General features: G+C 35.1%; 1 protein-coding gene across 1 annotated transcript; it reads left to right on the top strand.

Moving 5' to 3' along the window:
* Nucleotides 1–1,689: 1,689 nt before the first annotated feature.
* Nucleotides 1,690–8,535, top strand: LOC129917841 (CLK4-associating serine/arginine rich protein). Its single transcript, XM_055998023.1, has 7 exons — nt 1,690–1,989; nt 2,050–2,147; nt 2,249–3,811; nt 3,874–4,015; nt 4,319–4,409; nt 4,475–4,580; nt 7,922–8,535. The coding sequence occupies exons 1-7, from the start codon at nt 1,891–1,893 to the stop codon at nt 8,502–8,504; spliced, it is 2,682 nt and encodes an 893-aa protein (XP_055853998.1). The 5' UTR covers nt 1,690–1,890; the 3' UTR covers nt 8,505–8,535.
* The last annotated feature ends 7,873 nt before the right edge of the window (nt 8,536–16,408 follow it).

Raw genomic sequence — 16,408 nt, 5'->3', positions numbered from 1 at the left:
ACGCGACGCACCGAAACGAAAATCAAAAGGATAATTTCTGGCATTGACCTATTATTAAGTCAATGATTTCTGGGCCTTGCATCTTCGTAACTCACAAGTTAGAAAAATCCTCCTTCCCTTTTTTCTTGCTCTCGCGCTTTGTCTGCTTCTACATGTAGACGAAGACGCAAAAGTAAAGATTCAATGAAAAGTAAGGGAGAAAGAAAGTTCGAAAAAGAGGGATGGAAGATTTTTTACCCTGTGAGTCGCCGGCCGAAAATTTTGAGACTCATTTTGACGTTTCTCTTTGATCTTGTTCTTTTTTTTGCTGTTTTGCTTTATTTGATTTCGTCGGTGGCATAGTTCGCTTCGTCGAATGTATATTATTTGGGTGTATAGTAACTTTTTTTAATTTATTTAAATGTTTTTGTTGCACATAGAGCCCGCTGGAGTTGTTTTCTGTATATTTTGTATATACAAAAAAAATAGCTGTCAAATTCGCGTCTTATAAAAAATACTACATGTAGAAGCGCGCGATGCACCGAAGGGAAAATCAAAAGGAAATTCGAAGATAATTTCTGCGCTTTGCGTCTTCGTGTAGAAGCAGACTTTGCGTCTTCGTGTAAAACCGCGAGACGAACATAAGTGCAAGGGAGAAAGAAAGTTCGAAAAGATGAAAAGGAGGATTTTCTACCCTTTGACCCTTTTATGTCGTTTTCCAAAATTATGGAAGTGAATTACTCCTTTTTTGTGCAATTTTGGAATTTGTTCACGACAAATTTGACAAGTGGAGTGATTTGACGTTTGCTTTGCATGTGTTTGTAATACGCAATAATGAATAAAATAATAACACAATCTTTTAAATTCACTTTTAGTGATTTTCTTACAATACTTTATTGAATTTTTTTTGTAAATAAATATAATTTCCTTCACAACAAAAAAAGTTAAAACAACCACATAACAATTTGACAAGCAATCCATGAAGTCAAAAGTAGAAGTATTGGTAATCACTCCGTCACTCCTTCAAAATTTTGGGAGTGAGAATTCACTCCAAAAATTCACTCCAAAAATTCACTCCTTTTTCAATTTTGGAATTTGAAATCACTCCTTTTCGGAGTGATTATATAGCTAGGAGTGTCACTCCTTGAATTTTGGAAAACGACTAAAAAGCTGTGTTCCTTTGGCCTAAAGTATCTACTGCTAAGTCAGCTATTACATGAAGCCTCAAGAGGCTTGACTCTTTTTTCTAATTTTCTTTTGATAATCATTCTGTGAGGCGCGTACTATTACACGATGCCTCCAGGACTCAAATTTGACATTTCTCTTTTGATTTAAAATTTGTTGTTGTATTGCACCAAGAAGCAAAAAGAAATGAAAGAGAATGTTGAAAAAAGGAAAAGTGGAAAAAGAAACGTCCAAAAAGAGTCTCAGAACTCCGACCCACGACTCTCTGGTCGGATAATTTTTTGTTTCATCTTTTTTCTCTTTTGCACTCATTACGTTTGAAAAGAGGCGCGCCTCTTGAGGCTTCATGTAATAGCTGACTAAGTACTTCTGGTTGTATTCATCTCCATTTCTTCTATAAAAAAAATGTCTTTGAATGGATTCAGAAGTACTAAAAAGTACTTTGCTGAGCCCAAAGGAAGGAAGTGAAAGCATGTCCCCCGTTTAAGTTTTCATATCTGTGGTTTCTACTACAAACAACAAAAAAAAGCAAGCAAAAAATTTGACAGATAAATTTTCAATTTTCCGTATGTACTCTTTTGTGGTGTGGCTTGCGGCGTTTTTCAATTATATATTTTTTGGTTGCGATTTGTATAATTTTTAAAGAAATACTAGCAAATATTTCCATTCATATAAGCAAAGCAATACATTAATAAGTGGATGTTTAGTTAAAAAACTAAAACAAATATGTGGCATGAGGCTCGAAGACAAGAACGGAAAATCCGTGGAATGATTGTCGATTACAGAAAAAGAGCCGAACGCAGACAAGATTTTTATGAAAAAATTGTAATTACCTTCTGATTAATATTTCAAATTGTTTTATTGTTTGTTTTTTTTTTTATAAAGAAAGCTGATCCAACACAATTTATTCAATTGCACGGACGAAAATGCAAAATTCATTTAGATCCAGCAGTAGCAGCAGCAGGCGACGGCGCCGCCATCATGCAAGTGATATTTCGGATATTCCGACAAAATCACAGAAAAATTACAGACCTTTTCTGTAAATTAGCAATGAGAAAAAATATTAATTTAATTTTTATTGCAGAGTCCCATGGCAAGGACAACAGGACAATCTTATCGATCGATTTGATGTACGTGCTCATTTGGACTACATACCAGTGGCACCCAAAATCACTGCTTGTGAGGAGATTGGATCCGATGAAAGACAGTGTAATTACGAACGATATCGCATCTTGGCTCAAAATGATTTCTTAAATCTGCCTGAGGAAAAGTTCTTGCATCAGTTATACCTAGAAGAGCAGTATGGGGCTAATGCACAGCTAGAGGCCGAAAGAAACTTGGGCAAGAAAAAGCAATCCGGAGCTGCCATAGCTTACTCCTATGACGATGCGGATGGCTCAACACCCTTTAGCCATATTCCGAGCGCGACAGTGCAAAATAATGACGACGACAATGATTCTGTGGGATCCGAAATTGATATGGACGTCTCTATCGATATTTCTAAGCTTGATACAGCCCAAGCACATGAACTGAATGCCTGTGGCAGAAATTATGGCATGCTAAGCAACGATTTCTATTCCTATCTGACCAAAGATGTAGATGAAGCAGACGCAATTCGTCTAGCCCGCGAGGAGGAACAAGAGAAAATGATGCTAAGTGGAAGAAAGAGCCGTAGGGAACGTCGAGCACAAAAAGAGAGACGTGTTGCCGGACGGCCACTCAGTCCACCGAGTTATGCGGCAAAGGAGGAGACAACAGGAGACACTCAGGAAAATGAAAGCGATTCGAGGTCACCGTCACCGGAGAATTCCGGAAAAATAACGTACATAACATCTTTTGGAGGCGAAGACGAACTCCAACCACATTCGAAAATTCTGATTAACCTAAATAAAGGAGGTAAACCGATTGCAGGTAGTAGTTTATCGCATGTTGGACAAATAACCTATGCTCAAAAGGTTAAAGAAAATCTAGAAAAACTTAAACAGGTCAACGAAAGAAGACCTGAGAGACCAAAACAGTATCAGTATCGAAGTCGTAGTAAAAGCCGAAGTCGTGGGCGCTATCGCCGAAGTTTTAGCAGATCGAAAAAAAGCAGAAGGAGTAGAAGTAGGTCCCGAGGAAGAAGGTATCGTCGTTCGAGATCAAGATCTAGACGTTCGCGGTCTAGATCCCACCGCAGAAGGCGATACAGTTCATCGTCAAGTAGATCTAGCCACTCATCGTCGGGATATCGATGCGAAAGAAATAGATATTCGCCAAAAAAACAGAGTACATCAAAATTGGCGGGAGTAAAAACTTGGCCATCTGAAAAGGCTGCCGAGGTTGCGCCTCCTTCTCAATTAATTCCTTCTTCTACCGTGACAGAGTCGCCTTCAGTGGGACCTCCAATGATTCAATATCCTATATTACCAATACATAGGAATATTGCTGCCGTACAGATGAAACCAGCACCAGTAAAAATAAAAATCGAGATGCCTCAGCCACTGCCCGAAGAACCACCACCTATAAAGAGATACTACGGTCGCAAAAGGCCCGGAGACACCTCAGACTCTGATGAAGAAGGCACTGGGGCTGCCGGGGAATCAGAAGATGACAATAGTAATGATGACGACCAAGAAGATCAAGGACTTATGGACGTTGAAACATCGTAAGGATTTTTGTATTCACCAACAAATAACTTATTATAAGAGGCAATTATTTTGTTTGCAGATCAGATAAATCATATCCGTTCCCCCATTCATCTGGTGCGGGGGTAGGCTTCGGAGATGGGTCTTCTGGTACTGGTAAACAGAGTAGCAAAAATCTTCTCACAGCACATGGCACAAATCTTTCTAGCTCTACCGAGACCAAAGTCAGTAAGAATAACAATAATCTCTTCTTTCGGCACCAATCTGCCTTGTTGTCTTTCTCTATTTATTTCTTTATATCTCATAAGAACAAAAAAAAATAAAACAAAAGAACAAAAAAAAAAAGATTTCGACCATTAGCAGCATGATGACATCCGAAACAAAAACAAAATGAAACAAAACAAAAATAATATATAAATATATTGATTCGACTCCCTAGTGTTGTGGGGGTTTCGTAAAACAAAAAAACGAAGCCCCTTCCAAATGTAACTGCCCCCCTTTTAATATTTCAAAGTTATTATTTGCAGGTATCGAGTAATGGTGGCAATGGAAACAAAATAGTCTTAAACCCACGAGAGAGGTTGAAACGCAAGATGCAAATTCTTCTGAATAAACAATGTGAGTTTTAAAGAGTTTGTATTATAGTATAAAGTTAGTGAATTTTTGTTTATTTCATCTTCAAGATAAAGCTGACAAAAAAGCTGAAATCGAGAAGACTGAACGTCAACTTCAACAGCAACAAGAACGAGAAGATGAGATGCGGGAGTTGGCTCTTAAACTTCGACGAAGGTAAAGTATGATTTAAAAGTCTACCTGAAAACAAAATTTAAGGAACAGCTTTCATTATATTTATCTGCCTTATTTATTTATGAAAACATATTTTTCAATAACCATATAATTTGAATGCATTTTTTATTGCTTTTAAAATGTGAAAACGAAAATCGACTTTGAACAAAATCATATTTTTCTAAAGGATTTTCGTGTGCGCTGTTTTTTAGTACTTTGACGTTGAATTACATCACCATTAAATATTTTTCTTTTTGAAAACACATTTTAGGTACGCACCAAAACAAACAAATGTTCAAACTTTGAACCAAATTTAAGTCAAAAACAGCTCCCATGAGAGAGAAAATTGTTTTCCCCTTGTGAGAAATATAATTCGAAGAATTTCTTGGCATAAAAATTAAATAATCGTTGGTATTTTTTTGTTTTCGGACAAAAAGTGAAAATTTCATATTTGAAGAATTTCAAATAAATAAAAAAAAGTTATTGGAAATAGAAATTTATGATATGTCAAAATCTCAGTTTTTAAGACAACTAATGTTTTTTTTTAAGAAAATACCAATTTGTGACTTTCGATATGTATTTAAAAAAACAACCGCCCATGTTCGCAATTCGATCGAAAGTGAATTGAAACCACTTTTCAATTTCACGTGAAATGAAATTGCATGTTTTACATTTCGATCGATTTAGAAAACTTCGGAGTTGGGCACGTTACATTAGGGATTAGAGAACGTCATTTTCTAAAAGGAAATTTATGTTGACGAGTAAATCGAGTTAAGGAGTTTATTTTGCCTAACTTTATTATAGTCAACTATCCAGTAAAATTGCCTGAATTGAAAGGATTTTTTTTCACGGTTTACCAATCAGAGAAGCTAAACTTGACCAAGGCCCAACTATATGAAAACATGAAGAGTTATATTTTTGTTTCCCATCAATTGCCTATAAAAACACGTTGAATTACACAAAAGTATTTTTAAAATAGTTTTTCTTAAATCCACACATCGTTTATCACATTTTTCTGAAGTGAAAACTAAATTAATTTTTTCATCCCCTTCCATCCATGTTGATTTCATTCAATTCTGAAAAATTTTACGGTTCAAAGCGCACGGCATTTTGCTTAACGAAAGTTATAGAATCGCGCATACGAGCATTATGGCTATCCCATAAGAATTGTGCGAGTTCGAATACTCACTCATGACATAAGCCCATGCGAGCTCATGCCTACTATAATTGGGCCTTTAGACTCTACCGTTTCTGAACCTGCCCAATGCTTCGAACTTCAAATTTTCAATTTTGTTTGAAAAATGAAGCAGAATTCAAATGAAAATATAACAAGATAAACCTGCCAACATGCACAATAAACTTGACGAGGTGGTGGGTTCGAATCCGGTTCTCGTCGAATAATTTTTTTTTCTTTTCAATCTAAAACTTCTGTAATATAATAACGAAGAAAAATAACAATAAAAATTATTAAAATTATTTTTATTTTAAGTGCCGATTGAATATAATTCAATTTTAAAGTTCAAGTGACCTCAACTCCAAATTTATAAAGCGTTTCGTTATTATATCAGTCTGACCACGGACATACATTCTCTAAGTGTCTGAATTAAAAAAAAAAATTCCCTTAGAATATTAAAGTTAACAGTATATTCATGCTGTGAGGCTTCTTAGTAAGGGTACGACAGATCTAACTGAGCCCACCTGGGCGAAACGCTTTATAAATTTGGAGTTGAGGTCACTTGAACTTTAAAATTGTAAAACTTCTTTATTTATGTATTTTATGTATTTTGTACTAAATTAACAACAAATAAACATTACAAAACAATAAAAATATAAGTAATAATTTAAAAAAGGCACCAATTTCACGAACAGAAACAAAGTTAATTCAATTCGATCAGAAAATGTAAATCAGTGAAATGCAGAAGACCTAATTTCACTTTCGGCAAGTGAATTCGCAAAAAGTGAAATGCAGAACAGAAAAATTATCCCCAAAATTAACGCACACTTTTGTAGTTAGGCCCTCTATCTTATGTCGTTTTCAATTGGCCGTCAAGAAGCGTCCGAGAGTATTCAAAAGCCTTCTGAAAGTGTGTAATTCGCACGAACATGACAGATAGAACGCTTCTCAGAAAAGAAATTCTATTCTTATGGCGTTTTCGATTGGCAGTCCGGAAGCGTCCGGAATCATTCTGAAAAAATTTTATTCACACAAAACTGTCAGTTTTGTACGAATAAAACGCTTTCAGAATGATTCCGGACGCTTCCGGACTGCCAATCGAAAACGCCATTAATTTCAAATCAGAATTCTCTCAAAATCAATAGAAATACATAAGTGACAATTCCTTCCAATATTTTTATTATTACTCGTGTTGCCTCGACCGCATGTGATACCTAGTATCGTGCATCAGAACAAACTGTGGATTAATTCTAAGGCTGATTGGCAAATGGCAACCCCTGCTGTTCGAGGATATCAGTCACGTATTATTGGGCACTTAACGCAGATCTAGGGAAGTTCTTTAACTCCGTACGTGTGTACCCCAGGAAATTTATGACCCACCACTTAAAGGTTCGAGGGTTGACAGACAGACACCAGCAAACCTCTCCCTAAACCTTCTCATAATTAATTTCATGCCATCCCTCGAATTTAAGCTTAATCTTGTTTCCCCTAAAAACAGAACCATATTGCTTAGATATAAGGTAGTAATAGGTTAGGTTATCTGTAGAAAAATAGAGTGTGCGTTAAATTTGAGCAAGATGTTCAATTCATACGGCAAAAAATATATAAATAAATTATTACCGATTTGGTTGATTTTGTTGGGTAAAAAAAAACAAAATTGTCAGTTGAAAATACCACTTTATTGGATGAGTCTCACTTCAAGACAATATTATTTTCCGCATTCCCTTGGAGGTGGTAGACTGTTTATGAAGATGATGAGTTGATCTGGTACTACAATTAATTTCTGTTTGAGAAGATAGGATGTGTGGTTGGTAGTAACAGATATCTGGTCATGAGTATACTACCACTTCTAAAGGAACGCAGCCATTAATGACAACAATCATTTATGTAGGCGCCCTTGGCTCAACACCCATTCCTGTACTTCTAATTCAATGGTCGAGAATGCGACCACAAACCAACTCAATCATCTAATGTCGATAAAGGTAACTGAAAGTGAAAGTACACATATTATTGTTCTTTTTTTTATACTATGTATGAATGTCACCTAATAAGCTTTTCACACTAAACCTTACACACGGGTTTCGTCAAAAAGCTTTCGAAAACTTGAAAAGCACTGGATATTTTCAGGTTTTACGTATAAATTTTGTTAATTTTGTATATTTATTTCTAGACAAAGAGAACTTCGCCACAAGTATGGAACTCCAAAATCGAGTGACGGAGGAAAATCTTCCGATGAAGAATCCGCCGATGCAACTAAAATGAAAATCAGGAGCCGTTCAGCTTCTCAATGCAGTAAAAAATCATCAAAAAGCACCCGAAGCAATCACAGAAACAGTCGTGATCGAGAACCTGATAGAATGCGATCAAGGAGAAGTTGTAGTAGAGGGAGACATCGTGAAAGAACACGAAGTTGTAGTCGATCAAATCATAGACAAAGGCGAAGAAATTCACGATCAAGGAGTAGGAATCGTCGTAGTAATTCTCGAAAACGTATACGAAGTCCAGATCGTTCTAGATACCGCCGCGATCCTGACCATTCACGTACTCGTAGGTCTAGGTCTAGATCTAGATCCAAAAATCGAACCACAACGTCTAGCAGATATAGAGAAACCACAAATCGTTACCCACCTTCTTCCAGGAACTATGATCGAGGTTCGGGCAATTCAACACAAGCTAATGAATGTGAGAGAAGTAACCGGAACAAAATTGTTATTTCAGCTCCACCAAAGTTAAAAAAACTGGTCGACTATTGAAATCGTAGCATGTGACTTTTAATTTATCAACTGCATATATAACTGTAAATAAATAAAACTAAACTCGTAAAAAATAAGTTTTGAAGTGAAACTTTTTAATAGGAAACCCGAACGTACTGTACAGTTCCGCTTTTGATTATCTATTTTTTTCAAACGTAGGTAATCAAAAATACTTTAACCTAATAGGTTAAAAATTGCAGATATTGCCGAATTGTTTTTTTTTTATTATAAATAAGATTTTTGTGAACAAAAAAAATTTTTTTGTTTGAATTTCATTAATTAAACATTATCAATATTGTCTTCTAGGTAATTTTTAAGCCTAGTACGCAGCTGAATGGAAACGAAAAATTTTTAAGTCTCCAAGGTCAATAGCAAACAGGTTAAGTTAACAAAAAAATACAAATAAAAACATTCAAGAAAAAACATCAGAAAATAAGCTTTAAAACAAAAAGTAAAAAAAATAAATTTCGTTCAAGATTTCGTTGAGCTATTTTTTTATGGAAATATTCGTTTCGCTTTAGCTGCGTACTAGACTTAAAGGAAAAAAACTTATGTATGTAGGAGTGCGAAACAATCTTCCATTGCAAAATTTAAACAAAGAGAATTAAATGAGGCGTTTTTGAAAAAAATGACCCTCAAACTCAGAACTTAAAAAAAAAGAAGAAGTAATTAAGCTGACTTTTTCAAAGTTTTTTGCGATAAAAGATGAATTTATCTTTCAAATTTGTTTGGCTAGAAATATTTTAAATAGAATTCAGGAGAGACAAATAGTATAGGAAACAGGGAGTCGAAAATGGGTCATCAGAGAATTTTTTTAAACGATTTGCATTTGATATTTCATATATTGAGGCACATTGAAAATGTGTGGTTTGGCCGTCATCTTGAAAATGCGTTTTTGTGATTCGCTCGGCTCCTGGTTATTGTAGAATAAATTTTTTTTGTCTTGTTTTGTAGAAAAACATATTCTCTAAATTATTATTATTATTTATTTACATATAATTAAAATTACAGTGCAAATATAAGGGAAAAAAAAGAGCCTAGCTACAAAAGACTTCCAGCTCTGATGGAGACGTTTTGATAAGATAAAAAAAAAGTTTAAGTAGATTAATTGATTGGTAATCTAGTTTATATAGAGATTTTGTTTTTATTAAAAAAGTTAAATATTTTTGATATATTATCGTGTGTTGAATATAGTGTTGACTGTTTCTTTGTTGGCGAGAAGGGTGTTAAATTGACTGGATATAATGCATGCGTTTTGTCCGAGCAGGTGGTTTATGTTTAGTCTTTTATTGCATGTTGTGCATATAGGTGGGTCAGTTCTTTTTAATATATGCTGATGAGTAGTAGCTGTATGTCCTATTCGAAGGCGAGCGAAGGTGGTGTTTTGAGCTTTTGAAGTTGATGTAGGATAGACAGGAGTTTGGCGGTCTCTGTTTGTTATTGAGTAGTGGGTAGGGTGGCAGTGCCAAGTTTCAAGACGTTTCTTTAGAATTAAACTGTCGATGTGCCTTTTTAGATCAAGTTTCGTGATTAAAAAGAAAAGGAAAAGACATACAGGAGATTTCGCTGCTAGGTTGGCTTCGATGTCAGCGAGTTCGTTGCCCTGGATCTCAATGTGGCTAGGTACCTACATTAACTTAATTGAGGTTTCATGTTTAATAAGCAAATCCCTTATATCATTTACGATGTAAGATCGGTGATTGTGGTTGGTAACGGTGTTAAGTACCGAGAGGCTGTCCGAGCATATTATTGTTTTGTTTTGTTTGTCTGCTAGTTTTATGGCTTCATCTAAAGCAAGTGCTTCCGCAGTAAAAATAGGGGAAAAAATAGGTAGGATGCATCTTTTTAGTGGTGGTCCATTTTCATTAGTGATTGCAAACGCCGCCGTGTTCAATTTAGATTTAGATCCATCAGTAAATATTGTATTCCATCCTTTAGTTTTGAGGTTTGTAATAATTTCCAGATAACTTTTGAGGTATATGAGGTTGTTAGTTTTACACTTCTGATATTGGGATAAATTCAAAAGAACAGAACTTGTTTTGAAGATCCAAGGTGGAGAAGTTTGTTTATTTTGTTTTATACATTCGAAAGGAATGTTCAGTTCTCTTGCGGTGAAAAATACTCTGGAGACCGTTGAAGGTGTTCGTTTTTTCTTTTATTGGATTTTTCTGCTAAGGCGATGTCTTTGTTAATGATCGATTTGTTCGAGAAGGAGAGTTTGGGGATCAACTTCATAAAAACTTCTTGGTGCCTATCCTCTAGGGTTGGGAGTCCGGCTTCAGCCATAATATTTTGTACGATATGCGCCAACAATATTTCTCGCTGCTTGGTTATATGGTGATTTAAGGATGTTAAAAGTAGTTTTTGGACACTTGCCATATACGGATAATCCATAATCAATTTTACTTAATATTAAAGAACGTGTTATATAACATAATGTGTTAATATGAACGTCTAGTTCTTACTTGATAAGTAACTTACAATTGTTGCCCTACTTGCTAGGCTCTTTTTTAAATCAGTACAATGAGGCTTCCAATTATATTTATTGTTGAAATAGGCTTGTGTAGTTCGCGAACGAACTAGTTCAATGAACTAGTTCATCTTGGTGAACTAGTGAACTTAGTTCACTTAGTTAAATTTAGTTCGCGAATAGCGAAAAAGATTTTTTTCAACAAACTAAACAGCGACCTAGAGCAGTCGTAATATGACATTAAAAAAATTTGGTCCTTGTCTTATACGCCGACAGCGTTCTTTTAACCCGACAGACGTTTAAAGAATAGGGGTTCAGAAACCAAAGTGCATATGAAATTGCATCCAATTCTTTGTGGAGCGAAAGCAGTTCTTCTGCTCTACCTCAAGATTTAGATGTAAAACAAAAAGCACAAGGTCGCTTGTGCTTGTGTCAGTATCAGCGTTTCTTCTTCAAGCACCACTTATTCTTATTTCTAAGCAAGAACAAAAAACAAGTAACATCTTGGTCCTTGCATTACTATGATTTTGATTTAATGAAAGCAAAACGAACTTCTTCTAGACTTTCGTCAGGAACCAGAAAGCTCGACAAGTATATGAACGAAAAAAAAAAATAAAGTATGTATCTGTTATTTTTGGGTTGTACCTATTTGTTTTATTATGTAGAATGCGTCAATTTTACATAAATTTACATAATAATAAACAAACTAATTTTGTTTTTTAATTCTAACAAAACCGGAGTGATTAAAATAAATTGAACTAAAATGAACTAGTTCAGAACTAGTTCAGTATCGTGATTTGAACTAAAGTGATCGATCACTCAAATGAACTAAAGTGCCCAACTGAAGTTGAAAGTAAGTCCTACGATTTTTAAGTTATTAACATTTTCAATGCTGATATTATTTAGATTAAGTTCGAATTTACAGTATATCATCTGCGTATACGCAGTGGTCTAAAGTTTTATATTTTGTTATAATTGAACTCAATTCATCAAAAGCTATTATAAATAATATCACAGAAAGGGGAGATCCTTCGGGAATACCATTGTAAAGAGATCGGGAAGAGGAGAAGGAATTGTTTGTTTTGACTAAGATTTTACGATTGGAAAGAAAGGATCTGATGTAGTTAAACATCTTTGGGCCTACACCCCAATCTATTAATTTACGTAAAATAAGGTGGAATCCAACCCTATCGAATGCTTTTTCGAAATCTAATGACAACAGTGTAACGTGGTTCCGGGCAGATAGAGCGTTTGAAATATAGTGGTCGATGTGAAGCAATGCGTCGGCACAACCTCTATCAGGTTTAAAAGCTACTTGATTTAAGCTTGTAAGATTTTGGGAATCTATGTACCATAAAAGTTGTTTGGCAATTATTTTTTCCATCACTTTGGAAGTGCAAGAAATGAGCGATATATAGGACGGTAGCTTTTTACTAAATTAATTTCTTTGTAAGGTTTTTGAACTAAAGTGATCGCGACAAGTTAAGCAAAGTCCAACGTTCAGCCTGCATGTGCATCAGCGGAGCTCTCCGTTCGACACCTTCCGCCGCTCTTGATATATTACTCAATCTTCCACCCATAGATATATTCAGCAAGCAGGTGGCCGCGAGCACTGCTATAAGACTCCAAGCCATCTCTCAATGGACCAATAACTCTATTGGTCACACAAATATTCCGAATTCATTCGGATCAATCCACAGTCACTCCGACTACACCACCCCACAATTGGTTTTTGGCAATAATTATGAAGTCACCATCCCAAATAGATCAGAATGGGACAATGCCGAGTTTCTGAGAGATGATTCAATTCATTTCTACACAGATGGTTCTAAAACCAATGCCGGAGTGGGTGGCGGGGTTTACTCAGATAGACTTAATGTGAGTCTCTCCCTCCGTCTCCCTAATCACTGCAGCGTGTTCCAAGCGGAAATAATGGCGATTAAAGAAGTTTTGACTTGGCTCAAAGAAAACGTGATATCTACATCGGATATCCGTATCTTCTCTGATAGCCAGGCCGCCCTTAAATCGTTAGCTTCTGTTTCCACAAACTCCGTAACTACCCGAGACTGTCGATTATCTTATTGATTTAATTTTAATAAATTAAAAATAAAAATAAAAAACACCATTTAATTTGAGTCAACTAAATTTATTTATTTGTATGCATTTCGACCGATGTATCGGCCATCATCAGCAACACGACTTTGTAATATAGTTGTCACTTACATAAACAGAAAGCTTTAAAGAAAATAATTACATAAATTATACTTGAAAGTTAAAGCTTTAAAGATATACATAATTGATTTTAAAAACAAAACATTAGACTAAATAGATCGACTATATTAAGCTTTTACAGAGTGAAGAGAAAACAATTTAACAACAATTAAACAAATATGACTCTATATTTCCATTGTCTGCATTCAGTGAGTTGTTGTCTTTTTGTATGTAAAAGCTTTCGATGGCGTCAAGCTTTCTACCATCTGCGACGCTTGCTAAAAGACGAACATCATTCAAAGTGATTGGCAAATGTTGTTCGTGTAATGCATGTGCTGCAATTGCCGATTTCTTTGAATCGTTGTTTTTAATGTAGTTCTGGTGGTCTTTGAACCTAGTTGCCACTGATCTCTTAGTTTGGCCGTAGTACTTTCGTCCACACTTGCATTTAATTTCATAATGTAGTAATGTTTTTGGTGAACAGTTTAAATGGAAACTTCTGATTTCAAATCCTGATGTACCGAGACTCTACTGCTTACCAAAGGTTCATAAACCTGGGGATTCAATGAGACCTATTGTAGCACTTTTAAGTGCACCGTGTACAAACATCTCACGATGGTTGGTTCAAGAAATGAGACAGTACCTACCTTGTGAAAGCCTATCGGTTAAAAATTCGATCGAATTTGCAGAAAAAGTTAAGAACATAGAATTAGCCAACGATGAAATTTTGGCTTCTTTCGATGTTTCTTCACTTTTTCCTTCAATACCAGTTCCAAAAGCAATAGAGATTTTTAAAAATAATCTCATGAAACAGAACATTCCAATTGAAAAAGTAAACGTTTATGTACGAGCAGCTGAAATGTGCATGAATACGAATTACTTTCAATTTAGGGGGCGATTTTTCAAAATCAACTTTGGAACGAGTATGGGCAACCCGCTTTCACCATTAATTGCAGAGACCTTCATGGCTGATTTTGAAATGCAATTAAAAAGGAAAGGCCATCTTCCACAAACCTGGTTTCGCTACGTTGATGACATCTTTATAATCGTCAAAAAGAATAAGGTAAATGATTTGTTATCAATATTGAATTCCCAACACAACAGCATCAAATTTACGTATGAATTAGAAGAAAATCAAACAATAAACTTCTTAGACCTAAAATTAATAAGAAATGAACAAAATCGTATTGACATAGCTATTTACCACAAACCAACAAGCACCTTCAGGTATACACCGAGCAATGCTTTTGCACCTATCCAACATAAATTAGCTGCCTTCCATTCTATGGCACATAGACTTGTTAGTTTACCATTATCTAACAAATATTAGAAACAAGAATACACACATATATTAAACACAGCATACATTAATGGATATGGATCATCTCTAATTGAAAATATAATACGTCAACATTCAAACAAATATAATAAACAACAACTCTCAACCTTTTACACAAGGAAAAAATCAACACAACCAGCTGATTTCAGTCGAGTATCCATGACCTTCGCTCCAGACATCACAAATGGTCTTAAAACAGTCTTCCACCGCAACAAAATGTCTTTAGTTTTTTCTAATAAATTCAAACTTAAAAAGAAACTGACAAGTGTGAAAGACAAGAAAGACAACTTGGAAAAATCTGGAGTTTATGAAATTAAATGCAAGTGTGGACGAAAGTACTACGGCCAAACTAAGAGATCAGTGGCAACTAGGTTCAAAGACCACCAGAACTACATTAAAAACAACGATTCAAAGAAATCGGCAATTGCAGCACATGCATTACACGAACAACATTTGCCAATCACTTTGAATGATGTTCGTCTTTTAGCAAGCGTCGCAGATGGTAGAAAGCTTGACGCCATCGAAAGCTTTTACATACAAAAAGACAACAACTCACTGAATGCAGACAATGGAAATATAGAGTCATATTTGTTTAATTGTTGTTAAATTGTTTTCTCTTCACTCTGTAAAAGCTTAATATAGTCGATCTATTTAGTCTAATGTTTTGTTTTTAAAATCAATTATGTATATCTTTACTGCTTTAACTTTCAAGTATAATTTATGTAATTATTTTCTTTAAAGCTTTCTGTTTATGTAAGTGACAACTATATTACAAAGTAGTGTTGCTGATGATGGCCGATACATCGGTCGAAATGCATACAAATAAATAAATTTAGTTGACTCAAATTAAATGGTGTTTTTTTATTTTTATTTTTAATTTATTAAAATTAAATCAATAAGTTAGAGTCATCGTTATTGTTCATTATTCAAATAATTTGTCGATTATCTCTCATGGAGATGTCAGAACAGTTTAACATTCACCTCTTTTGGGTGCCGGGTCACAGAGATATTCTGGGAAACTGTGAAGCAGACGAACTCGCCAGAAATGGAACTCTAATACCAATTTTACCCAATAAGGCAAATATTGGTATACCTACCAATCGCAACGTGCAAACTCATGCTGAAGCAAGAAGCTATAGAGGCAACAAACATACGATGGTCAAACATTATAACTTGTAGATCCAAAACGCTCAAAAAATGTATTGCCTCTAAGCAGATTGCATATCAGCTCTGTAATAGGTGTTTTAACAGGACACTGTCTCATAGGTAGACACGCCATAAGACTTGGCGTAATCTCTAACGATTTCTGTAGAAGTTGCCTTGATGAGGAAGAAGAAGAAACAATCCAACATCTTCTCTGCTCATGTCCTGCCCTTTCCAGTAGACGTAAAAAATACTTGGAAAAATATTTCTTAGAAGATACTAGTGAACTAATCAATACTGACATCTTCAACCTTCACCGGCACCGCTTCATTAAAAGCTCCAACTGGTTTAATTAGTGAGGAATTTCCTTACAAAATCATGGTATCACAACGGACCAATAAATGGTCTAAGTGTGTCAGTTGTTTTCCTGACAGCCATTTCTACCTAACCTAACCAAGTTTTTAGAATTGGTATTACAGTGGCTGATTTCCAATTTTGCGGGATAATACCGGTTTCATAGATGTTATTGTATAATCTAAGGAGTCTTATCATGTCGTTTTCTTTCACTCTATTAAGGAGTACTCTAAATTTTTACTCCTTTTTCTGGAGTGATAGAACATAATGAGTAAATTTTTTTTTTGTAATTGTGTGTGTGACAAGGCAAAAATGGATAATTTCCTTGAAAAAAATAGTGATAACAGGCCTAGGGAAAAAATGTAATGAATTGAAAAAAAAAAAATT

Source organism: Episyrphus balteatus, chromosome 4 (assembly GCF_945859705.1).
Source record: "Episyrphus balteatus chromosome 4, idEpiBalt1.1, whole genome shotgun sequence".
NCBI lineage: Eukaryota > Metazoa > Arthropoda > Insecta > Diptera > Syrphidae > Episyrphus > Episyrphus balteatus.
Note: the sequence above shows the minus strand (reverse complement) of the source record. Positions and strands in the feature narration are given on the sequence as shown.